The sequence below is a fragment of the Octopus bimaculoides genome, chromosome 8, assembly GCF_046866305.1.
Source record: "Octopus bimaculoides isolate indiv1 chromosome 8, ASM4686630v1, whole genome shotgun sequence".
Classification (NCBI taxonomy): Eukaryota; Metazoa; Mollusca; class Cephalopoda; order Octopoda; family Octopodidae; genus Octopus; species Octopus bimaculoides.
The window spans coordinates 87,246,813-87,259,312 of NC_142935.1; the positions used below are offsets into that span (position 1 = coordinate 87,246,813).

Consider the following 12,500-nt stretch of genomic DNA (forward strand, 5'->3'; position numbering starts at 1 on the left):
CCTGAGGTGGCTGTTAAGGCCAAGGGCAGTATAGAAGAGCTGGGGGGTATTTATTGCAGCAGAGGGTTAGCAGGAGATGAGGAAGTGTAAGTCACTCTTTGTGTCTTTGACATTTGTTATTTTTCATCCAGTCTGTTCCCTTGACGATGACATGTCACCACTTTGGGTAGCCTTTGGTGATTGTCTCCCAGGTATTTGGGTCAATGGTGCAGTGGAAGAGTGGCTTTAAGTTAGTCTTGGAAATGGAATTTGGGGGTTCTGCATTGTCTAGTGTCTGAGACCAACTCTGTAAAGAGGAGGTGACAAGAGAGGCATGTTTGAGGCATACATATTATGTGTCCCAGCCAGCGGAGGCACTTTCTTGCCATGGAAGTTTCAATGCTGGGCAGTCCGGCCAGAACAGAACCTCTTCATTGGTAATATAATCCTTCCATTGAATCCTCATGATTGTATGAAGTTTGTGCTGTTGGAAACGTTCAATTTTCTTCTAGTCACATCAATACAACACACACATCTCACAGCTGTAGAGGAATGTAGAAAGGATGAAAACTCAGAATACCATGATTTTTATTTGGATGGTGAGATTGTGGTTTAGGAAGAACCGTTTTGAGAGTTTTCAAAAGCAGTATGTGCTGCTCTGATCCTATTCTTGATGTCTTTCTGAATAGTGCAATTGTTGGACAGGTAGCTTCCAAGGTATGGGAAAACTTCCATGGTTTCTAGGACAGTGTCACATAGCCTTATTTCACTAGCCAGGGGCTCCCTGTGTAAAGATTTTCATCTTTATTAAGTTTGTGGTCAGACCAAAGCAGGTATACAAATTTTTGAAGAGGTTCAGAGCTGCCTTGAGATCAGAAACTGATATTGTCATCAGTGTACTGCAGCACAGTGTACTGTGTATATATATATATAAGTATATATACACATATATGTATATATATTAAAAATGAGGAAGGCCATGAGGAAGGCCAGTTTATGGGATTACCTTAGGTTTCCTGTCCATAAAGGGATTAAATTTATGGCATATCTTCAGATCCCAAAGCCTGTTGGCCCATGACCTCTTAAAGATATGGAGCGGGCAAATGCTCCACTACTAAAGGTAACAATTGGGGATTTATCACCTTTTGCTATTGGCTATCGATTTCCAGCTGTGCGACCATCTTGTGGGCTTCAGAAAGCTAGCAGGAACCTCCTAAAATGTTCCTGCTAGCTTTTTGGAGTCCACAGGAGCCCACAAGATGGCAGCACAGCCGGAAGTTGATAGCCAATAGCAAAGGGTAATAATCTTCAATTGTTACCTTTGAGTAATGGGCATTTCCCCCCTCCATATTTTTAAGAGGTCTTGGCCCAACAGGATTTGAGACCTGATGATACTCCATAACATTAAACCCTTTATGGACAGGAAATCTAAGGTAATCCCATAAACCAGCCATCCCCATTTTTAATATATACTGCTCTACATCTTAGCATGTGTGTGCTTCTTTTGAATTTATGTTTTTTACAGATGATATATATACAAACACACACACACAACACACGCACATGCACACACACACACACACACACACACACACACACACACACACACACACACACACACACACACGCACACACATATATATATATATATATATATATATATACAGGGGTTGGACAAAATAATGGAAACAACGTGAAATTTCAAACAAATTTATTTTAACATGGGGTAGAACTGCCTTTGACAGTAATTACAGCTTGAATTCTATGTTGTATGGACTTGTACAAAGTTTGAATTATTTCCAAAGGAATTTTTGCCTATTCTTCAGCTAAGACAGTCTCCAGTTCTTGTAGTGAAGATGGTGGAGGATATCGCTTCCTTACTTGATTTTCTAAAATGCACCATAAATATTCAATAATATTGAGATCTGGGTACTGTGGTGGCCAGATAAGATGTTCAATTTTACTGGAATGTTCCTTGTGCCATTCAGTAACAACTTTAGCTGCGTGAATTGGTGCATTATCATCCTGAAAGATTGCGTTTCCCTCTGGAAACAGTTCCGCAACCATAGGATGAATTTGATCAGATAAAATGCTTAAATAGTTTTGACTATTAATTCTGCCATGAAGGGAAACTATTGTGCCTGCAGATTTCCAAAATATAACCCCCCACCACCACCACCAGATCATCACAGATCCTCCTCCATGTTTAACAGTTAGAAGAAGGCAGTCTGGGTCAAATGCTTCTTTTGGCTGTCTCCACATGTATACTTGGCCGGTGGTTGGAAATAAGGTAAAGGATGACTTGTCCAAGAAAATAACATTCTTTCACAGCTCTAGGGACCAATTCTGTAGGCTTTTACTCTACTCTAAACAATTTGCAGCATTTGTTTTTGAAAGTAGTAGTTTTCTGATTGCAGCCCTCCCGTGAAATCCGGCTTTGTGCAGCTCCCAGCGAACAGTTTTTGTGGAAACTGGGTTCGCAAAGTGGTTATTAAGCTCTGTAGTAATTCTGGGAGCTGTACTTTTGTGATCCTTTCTAACAATTCGTGTAATAGTCCGATGGTCCCTATCTGAAAGTTTTGGTTTTCCTCCAGTTTTTTTCCCTCTTTTTCAAAGGCTGTCATTACTTTTGAGACAGTACACTTTGATATATCAAACATTTCGGCTGTTTTCATTATGCTAGCACCTGCCATATGAGCTCCAACAATTTCACCTCTTTGAAAGTCCGATAGATCTGTCATTTTAATTATCTTTTTCTTATGATATCTGAAAAGAAATAGCAACTTTAACAAAACATATTAAGCAACACTAATAATAAATCAAAAGACAAAAATAAACAAGCTTTTGACTGTTTTATAGATATTTCAAAATTCTGATGCTATGATGCTATGTGTTTCCATTATTTTGTCCAACCCCTGTATATATATATGAGTAAATGTAATGACAAGCAAGCTAGGCAAATTGATTTACACAGAATATTAAATACATTTAATAGAAAAAATGTACATGTGTATGGATATGAAATAGTCTGACTAACAGAATGTACATGATATCAGGAGTTAAATGGGTAGAGTTTTACGAGTCCAATAACTGTTTCAAAGTGTACTCTATATAGAGAACACCTGTGTCTAACCTATAAACTATATATATGTGTATACATATATATACACACACACACACACATGTGCGTGCATGCGCGCACACACACACATGCATGCATACATATATATACATATATATACATATATATACATTTAGATATGTACATATAATGCGTGTGTGTGTGTGTAACATTAGTCTTCATTAGAACGTTTGAAACAAGTTTTCTGTTTTATTGAGTATGTGTGGATTTTTTTCCTTCAGTATTTAACATTTCAAATAATTTAAACTTATTCTTCATAAATTATAACCAATATACATTAATCCATTCTTTTTTTCCCAGCGTATGAAGGATGAATTTCTAAAGTATGGAGACTTGAACGTGTTCATAGTTGATTGGGGCAGTGGCTCAAAGCCACCATATGTTCAGGCGACTGGAAATACTCGGTTGGTCGGGGCAGAAATTGCTTATCTTATTCAATATTTAGAGGTTTGTCATATGATTTTTGTCCTTTTTTTGTCATTTATGAGACTTGTCTGTTTATTTGTTGCTATTTTTGATAGGTTTTTACTTGTTGTTTTGTCTTTCTGTGTTTTTTTATTTCTCTATCTATTTTATTATAAATATATATCTATTTATGTTGAAGAGGGAGATTTAGGAAGACATGAGATGAAGTACTGATGGTTGATCACAAAACATTGAACCTTACAAAGTAGTTGACAGAGGACTAAGAAATGCAGTACATAGCTGTACTTGAGAAGACCTGCCCACCAAAAACAGAACTGATCTTAAGACTAAGGTGCCATGTAAAAAGTATTGGTGTGGGTGCTGCTGCCATGTAAGAAGCACTGGTGACGGAGTCAAGTAAAAAGTATCCAGTACACTTTGTGGAGTGGTTTGCGTTAGAAAGGGCATCCAGATGTAGAAACCAAGCCAAAACAGACCATGAAACCTGGTGTAGCCCCTGGCCTTGCCATTTTCTGTTAAGCTGTCCAACACACACACACATGTATATATGTATGTATGTATGTATGTATGTATGTATGTATGTGTGTATATATATATATATATATATATATATATATATATATATATATATATATATATATATATATATATATATACTGTATATATGTATATATATACATATATGTATATATATTAAAAATGGGGAAGGTCAGTTTATGGGATTGCCTTAGGTTTCCTGTCCATAAAGGGATTAACTTTATGGTATATCGTCAGATCTTAAAACCTGTTGGCCCAAGACCTCTTAAAGATATGGACTGTGGAAATGCTCCACTACTCAAAGGTAACAATTGGGGATTTATCACCCTTTGCTATTGGCTATCGACTTCCAGCTGTACGACCATCATGTGGGCTCTAGAACGCTAGCAGGAACCTCCTAAAATGTTCCTGCTAGCGTTTTGGAGCCCACAGGAGCCCACAAGATGGCAGCACAGCTGGAAGTTGATAGCCAATAGCAAAGAGTGATAATCCTCAATTGTTACCTTTGAGTAGTGGGCATTTCCCCATCCATATTTTTAAGAGGTCTTGGCCCAACAGGATTTGGGACCTGGTGTAGCCCCTAGCCTTGCCATTTTCTGTGAAGCTGTCCAACTCATGCCAGCATGGAAAACAGATGTTAAATGATGATGATGATGACGATGATGATGATGATTTGTTCCTCAACCTCTATCTACTTAAACATGATATATACACACACACACACACACACACACACACACACACACATGTGTGAAGCCACATAGCTTAGTGCTGCACTCACAATCATTAGATTGAGGGTTCATTTCCCACACTTAGCAGTATGTTGTGTTCTTGAGCAAAACACTTCATTTCATGTTGCTCCAGTTCACTAGGAGGAATATTGAGCTGCTCACCTTACCAGTGGGGTGGCATCATTCAAAAGCAAAAATTGATGCAAAGCACATTGTGACCAGTAATGTATAACAATATCCAATAGGCTGGTCGATCATGTGATCACATGATATACATATACATACATATAAACATATATATACAAGGGTTGGACAAAATAATGGAAACACCTTAAAATTTCAAACAAATTTATTTTAATATAGGGTAGAACCGCCTTTGGCAGTAATTACAGCTTGAATTCTACATCGTATGGACTCGTACAAAGTGTGAATTGTTTCCAAAGGAATTTTTGTCCATTCTTCAGCTAAAACAGTCTCCAGTTCTTGTAGCGATGATGGTGGAGGATATCAACACCTTACTTGTTTTTCTAAAATGCACCATAAATATTCAATAATATTGAGATCTGGGGACTGTGGTGGCCAGATAAGATGTTCAACTTCACTAGAATGTTCCTCGTGCCATTCAGTAACAACTTTAGCTGTGTGAATTGGTGCATTATCATCCTGAAAGATTGTATATCCCTCTGGAAACAGTTCTGCAACCATAGGATGAATTTGATCAGATAAAATGCTTACATAGTTTTGACTATTAATTCTGCCATGAAGGGAAACTATTGTGCCTGCAGATTTCCAAGATATAACCCCCCACCACCACCACCACCAGATCATCACAGATCCTCCTCCATGTTTAACAGTTAGAAGAAGGCAGTCTGGGTCAAATGCTTCTTTTGGCTGTCTCCACATGTATACTTGGCCGGTGGTTGGAAATAAGGTAAAGGATGACTCGTCTGAGAAAATAACATTCTTTCACAGCTCTTGGGACCAATTCTGTAGGTTTTTACTCTACTCTAAACAATTTGCAACGTTTTTTTTTTAAAGTAGTAGTTTTCTGATTGCAGCCCTCCCCTGAAATCTGGCTTTGTGCAGCTCCCGGGGAAGAGTTTTTATGGAAACTGTGTTCTTGAGGTGGTCATTAAGCTCTGCAGTAATTCTGGGAACTGTACTTTTGTGATCCAGCTGTACGACAATTTGCGTGATCCAGCTCTACAACAATTTGCGTAAGAGTCCGATAATCCCTATCTGAAAGTTTTGTTTTTGTTCCGGAGTTTTGTTTTGATGAGGAGGTTTTTCCATCTTTCTCAAAGGCTGTTATTACTTTTGAGACAGTACTTCTTGATCTGCCAAATATTTTGGCTGTTTTCATTATGCTAGCACCTGCCATATGAGCACCAACAATTTGATCTCTTTGAAAGTCCAATAGATCCGTCATTTAAAAAAATTTTAATTACTTTTTTCTGATGATATCTGAAAAGAAATAGCAATTTTAGCAAAACATATTATGCAACACTAATAATAAATCAAAAAACAAAAATAACCAAGCTTTTGACGGTTTTATAGATATTTCAAAATTCTGATACTATGATGCTAGGTGATTCCACTATTTTGTCAAAATCTTGTATACACACACACACACACATATATAAATGTATATGTATATTAGCATCAAGTAAAGGTAATAAACCTCATTAAGGTATCATAAATCCAATAAAAAATACTGGTTAGTTACGAATCTATAGAATGATCAACTATAAGGTAACCATATAAACTATGGTTCGTATATATATATATATATATATATATATATATATATAGAGAGAGAGAGAGAGAGAGAGAGAGAGAGAGAGAGAGAGAGAGAGAGAGAGAGAGAGAGAGAGAAAGAGAGAGAGAGAGAGAGAGAGAGAGAGAGAAAGAGAGAGAGAGAGAGAGATACACACATACATACACACACACAAGGTCTGATCAATAAGTATCTTGACTGTTGCCATAGTAGTGAAGCAAAAGCACACAGAGAGAAACCACTTAGCAAAGATTGACCTTGAACTCTGCTGTGCATGAACACTAAGTTTTAGCATTCTAGTTCACTTCTGCTGTTTACAGAAGTGCTTGGAAGGAACGTATGTAGCGTGTGATCATTGCATTGACAATGAAAGAGAAAGTTGTCATGGTGATACCTGCTCAGAGGCCAATGCAAAGTTGCAGAAAGTGTATGGAGAGGAGTGTATGAGCTGCACACAAGTGTATGAGTGGTTCAGATGTTTCCAAGATGGTCGAAAAAATGTTGATATTGATGAACGTTCTGGGAGACCTGCAATCAGCAGAACTGAGTGAAAACATCGCAGATGTGCATGCAGCTGTGAGGGGAAATAGTCTAATCACCATCCGTGAGTTATCAGAAGGTGTTCAGATTAGTTAGAGTTCAGTTCAGTCCATTATCACTGAAGATTTGGGTATGAGACATGTGTCTGCCAAGTTTGTACCAAAACTGCTTTCCGCTGACCAAAAAGACACTCAGGTTTCAGTCGTACAAGATCTCTTTGAGTGTGTCGAGAATGATGAAAACTTTTTGAAAACTTTATGTAGGCCTCTGAGCAGGTATCACCAAACTTTTGCCAAAATTTGGTGCAGCTTCTCCGCTCAGCTTTCTCTGTCATGGTCAATGCAATGATCACACACTACACACGTTCCTTCCAAGCACTGCTGTAAACAACAGAAGTGAGCTAGAATGTTAAAACTTAGTGCACATGCACAGCAGAGTTCAAGGTCAATCTGTGCCAAGCAGCTTCAGACTGTGTGCTTTAGCTTTGTTACTATGGCAACAGTCTGGATACTTATTGATCAGACATGTATGTATATGTACAGGGTACATAAGGTATTTGAGGCCATACATTTTTTGTGAACTCTGTATAACCTTTGTTTCAGAAAATAATAATGGCAGACCCTCAGCTTATTCAAGAAATGAAGAGGCATGCTGTTATTGTGGTTATAAAGGCTGACATAACGATTTAGAAATATCTTGATTTTTAAAAGTTGCCAAATCTTTCATCTACAAAATTTGTAAGGAGCTAGAGACTGAAGATGGAAGTGTATCACCAGTATCAAAGCATTAAAAGCATTCTAAATGCTCTGAAATCATCAGAACACCTGAATTTATTCAGTAAGTTTAACGGACCATTGATTACAATCCCAGAAAGTCCATGAAGTCAATTGCAAAGGATCTCCATGTATCAGAAGGAACAGTCAGAAATGTTGTCCACAAAGACATCAGATATAAGTCTTATATTATGAGGAAAGGTCAATTTGTCAGAAAAAGCAAAAGGAAATCACTACATAAGATCTAAATGGCCCTTAAACAAACTGAAAAAATCCAGTAGAAGAAGATTTGATTTGGTTTTTCTCAAACAAGAAAAACTTCGACCAAGATCAAAAGGTTAACAGAAGAAATGACAGATGGTTATGTGCAAACCCTTCTGAAGTTCTAAGTGTTATGCATACAAAATTTCCTGCAACTGTCATAGTTTTTAGGGGTTGTCAGCAATGAAAGACATGTAATGCCTCCTTACTTCTTTCCATAAGGCCTTAGAGTTAACTCTACCACCTAACATTGAGGACCTGGAAATAATTGTTAAGCCCTGGAAGGCCATATGTATTTCAGAAAGACTCTGCACTGTCACACATGGCTCTAGTAAAACAGGAATGGCTGGCTGAAAATTTTCATGGTCACATAACCCCTAACATTTGGCCTCCTAATTCCCCAGATCTGAATCCATTGGACTATTACATGTGGTGCGTTGTTGAGAGAGAGGTCAATGAACACACCCATAACACCAAAGATTCTTTGAAAGCTGCCATAGTCAGAGTAATGTCCAAAATGAACCAGGACCACTTGATTCAAGCATGTAGATGACTTAGATCTCATATAGAAGCAGTTGTTGGAGCTGAAGGTGGCTTTATTGAATAACATTATAGAAAAGAAGGTTGTTTTTATCCTCATAGCAGTTTTTGATAAATAAAGTTATTATCTGTTATTATATATATCTGTTTTTATAAACATAAATCTGTCCTCAAATATCTTATGCACCCTGTACATATGTATATGGATTTATATATGTGTTGGGCCTCACAGAGGCAATGACCAAGACCTTTTCTATTATGTTGTGCTTGAGAAGAAGACCCATCAAGCCAAGCAAAATGTCATGGTAGATACCTGTGTCATGCAAATGGCACCCATGCTGGTGGCACATAAAAGTTCCTAACACACACTTGGAGTGGTTGGCATTAGGAAGGGCATCCAGCCATAGAAAACCATGCCAAGTCAGACTGGAGCCTTTCAGCTTACCAACCCTGGTCAAACCGTCCAACCCATGCCAGCATAGACAATGGACGTTAAATGATGATGATGAGGATGATGTATATATATATATATGTATACGCATATGTATATATGTATATGTATATATGTATATGTATATATATGTATACATACATATACATCATCATCATCATCATCATCATCATTTAACGTCCGCTTTCCATGCTAGCATGGGTTGGACGATTTGACTGAGGACTGGTGAAACCGGATGGCAACACCAGGCTCCAATCTAATTTGGCAGAGTTTCTACAGCTGGATGCCCTTCCTAACGCCAACCACTCAAAGAGTGTAGTGGGTGCTTTTACGTATCACCCGCACGAAAACGGCCACGCTCGAAACGGTGTCTTTTATGTGCCACCCGCACAAGCCAGTCCAGGGGCACTGGCAACGATCTCGCTCGAAAATCCTACGGGAGCCAGTCAGGCGGTACTGGCAACGGCCACGCTCAAAATGGTGCATCTCATGTGCCACCCGCACAAGAGCCAGTCCAGGGGCACTGGCAACGATCTTACTTGGCTTGCCGGGTCTTCTCACGCACAGCACATTTCCAAAGGTCTCGGTCAGTAGTCATCGCCTCGGTGAGGCCCAATGTACGAAGGTCTTGCCTCACCACCTCAGCCCAGGTCTTCCTGGGCCTACCTCTTCCACGGGTTCCCTCAACTGTTAGGGTGTGGCACTTTTTCACGCAGCTATCCTCATCCATTCTCACCACATGTCCATACCAGCGCAATCGTCTCTCTTGCACTCCACAACTGATGCTTCTAATGTTCAGCTTTTCTCTCAAGATACTTACACTCTGATGGGTATTCACATTGACATTACACATCCAACGGAGAATACTGGCTTCATTCCTTGCGAGCTTACGTATGTCCTCAGCAGTTACAGCCCATGTTTCACTGCCATGTAGCATGGTTGTTCGTACGCATGCATCATACAGTCTGCCTTTTACTCTGAGTGAGAGTCCCTTTGTCGCCAGCAGGGGTAAGAGCTCTCTAAACTTTGCCCAGGCTATTCTTATTCTAGCAGCTACACTTTCAGCGCACCCACCCCCACTACTAACTTGGTCGCCCAGATAGCGGAAGCTATCGACTACCTCTAGTTTTTCACCCTGCAATGAGATAGAAGTTGTTTCCTGTTTGTTTACAGTCTTTATTGCACCTGAACATCTGCCACGAACAAAAACTAACTTGCTAGTTAACCTGCCTTTGATGTTGCTGCACCTCTTATGTGTCCATAGCTTGCACCGGGTACATCTTATAGAGTTACTACCTACTCCTTTTCTACATACTGAGCAGGGCCATCTACCTGAAGGGGTTTGTGTTTTATCTACCTTCCTACTTATTAGGATTTTGGTTTTAGCTAGGTTGACTCTAAGGCCCTTCAATTCTAGACCTTGCTTCCACACCTGAAACTTCTCCTCTAGTTCTGATAGTGACTCCGCAATTAGGGCAAGGTCATATACATATATATATATATGTATATGTATATATACATATACATATATATATATATATATATATATATATATATATATATATATATATATATATATATATAAAAATATATATATATATATATATATATATATATATATATATATATATATATATATATGTGTGTGTGTGTGTGTGTGTGTGTATATATATATATATATATATATATATATATATGAATTAAATTAATGAATTCAACGGGATACACCATCTGCAAGTAGTTGGGTTCAGCATATTATCCTCCATTTTCTAATTGTTACACAAATTTTGGGTAAAACCTCCACTTTTACCCGCTCCCATTGATTGCACCTAGTATAGCACTAGTGTAGCAATAATTGGGTACCCTCCCAGCAGTATACTGGATAGATACTATCCCTTAGTGGGTTGAACCCCCAACCCCTAACTCTCTCACGGTATATATATATATATATATATATCTGTAGATATATATATGTATATATATGTATGTATATATACATATATATATATGTATATATTGCAGAAAGAGCTGTTAGCTGATGAAGTTCATAAAATAACCATTTATTCTTTTGTCATCTCATTTTCTTTTATTTTCCAGGTTGAGAAACAAGTTTGTGTGCCATGTTGAAATAATGACCGGAATGAACACATAGACCATAATAATATATAAAAAGTGTTATTTTACCACGGCGCACAGACTTTTTCTCAACCTAATATATATAGGCACAGGAGTGGCTGTGTGGTAAGTAGCTTGCTTACCAACCACATGGTTCCGGGTTCAGTCCCACTGCATGGCACCTTGGGCAAGTGTCTTCTACTATAGCCTCGGGCCGACCAAAGCCTTGTGAGTGGATTTGGTAGACGGAAACTGAAAGAAGCCCGTCGTATATATGTATATATATATATATATATATATGTATGTGTGTGTGTGTGTGTTTGTGTGTCTGTGTTTGTACCCCCCAACATCGCTTGACAACCGATGCTGGTGTGTTTACGTCTCCATAACTTAGCGGTTCGGCAAAAGAGACTGATAGAATAAGTACTAGGCTTACAAAGAATAAGTCCTGGGGTCGATTTGCTCGACTAAAGGTGGTGCTCCAGCATGGCTGCAGTCAAATAACTGAAACAGGTAAATGAGTAAATGAGATATGTATATATATATATATATATATATATAAACAATATATGAGTATATGCATATATATGTACATGTATGTACATACCTTCATCTACATGTACACATAGATACAAAACCGGGTACATGACGTGGCAAAAGAACATGGACAAAATGATAAACAAGGTACAACAAACAAGCAAGCCACATAGAAACATCTCCTTCATCAGCTGCCACCATTAAAACACCAGCGTTTCGAAGAATTAAGGCAGTAAGCATTGTTGAAATGGTTCTTCCCACGAACACAAATTAAATTATTTTCATGGAGGGTAGTGGCGGACGGAAAACAAGACAGGAAAACGAAACGGTGAATAAACAAACAAGCAAAAAGGCTGTACAGCCAGACGTGAAGTGTGTATGTATTGAACTCTATGAAGCACGAACAGGAGGGGCAAAGAAGTATGTGTGAGCTTGGGGAGTCCAAGAACGAAAAGAAATAGCAGCCGGACACACGTGACCAGCGTTGTGTAAAGAGAAAGAGTAGCAGAGGGAAAAGAAGGGGAGGAAGTAGAATAAAAGTGAGTAACGAGAGGTAGAGAGGGAGAGAGATAGTAGTAGTAATGGTGAGAGGCGAAGGACGAGCAACAAGAGATAGAGAGAGAGATAGATAGTAGTGACAGGGAGAGGCAAAGAACAGTAGAGGGAAGAATGAGAGGGGGAGATAGATGCA

The 12,500-nt window shown here is 38.6% G+C and overlaps 1 protein-coding gene across 1 annotated transcript in view; it reads left to right on the forward strand.

Annotated features, from left to right (window-relative positions):
- LOC106872413 (pancreatic triacylglycerol lipase) overlaps nt 1-12,500 on the forward strand; it is a 75,770-nt gene that overhangs the window by 34,820 nt on the left and 28,450 nt on the right. Inside the window, exon 3 of the mRNA XM_014919409.3 lies at nt 3,422-3,568. Coding sequence (XP_014774895.2) covers nt 3,422-3,568 — 147 coding nt within the window. The remainder of the gene's footprint in view (nt 1-3,421; nt 3,569-12,500) is intronic.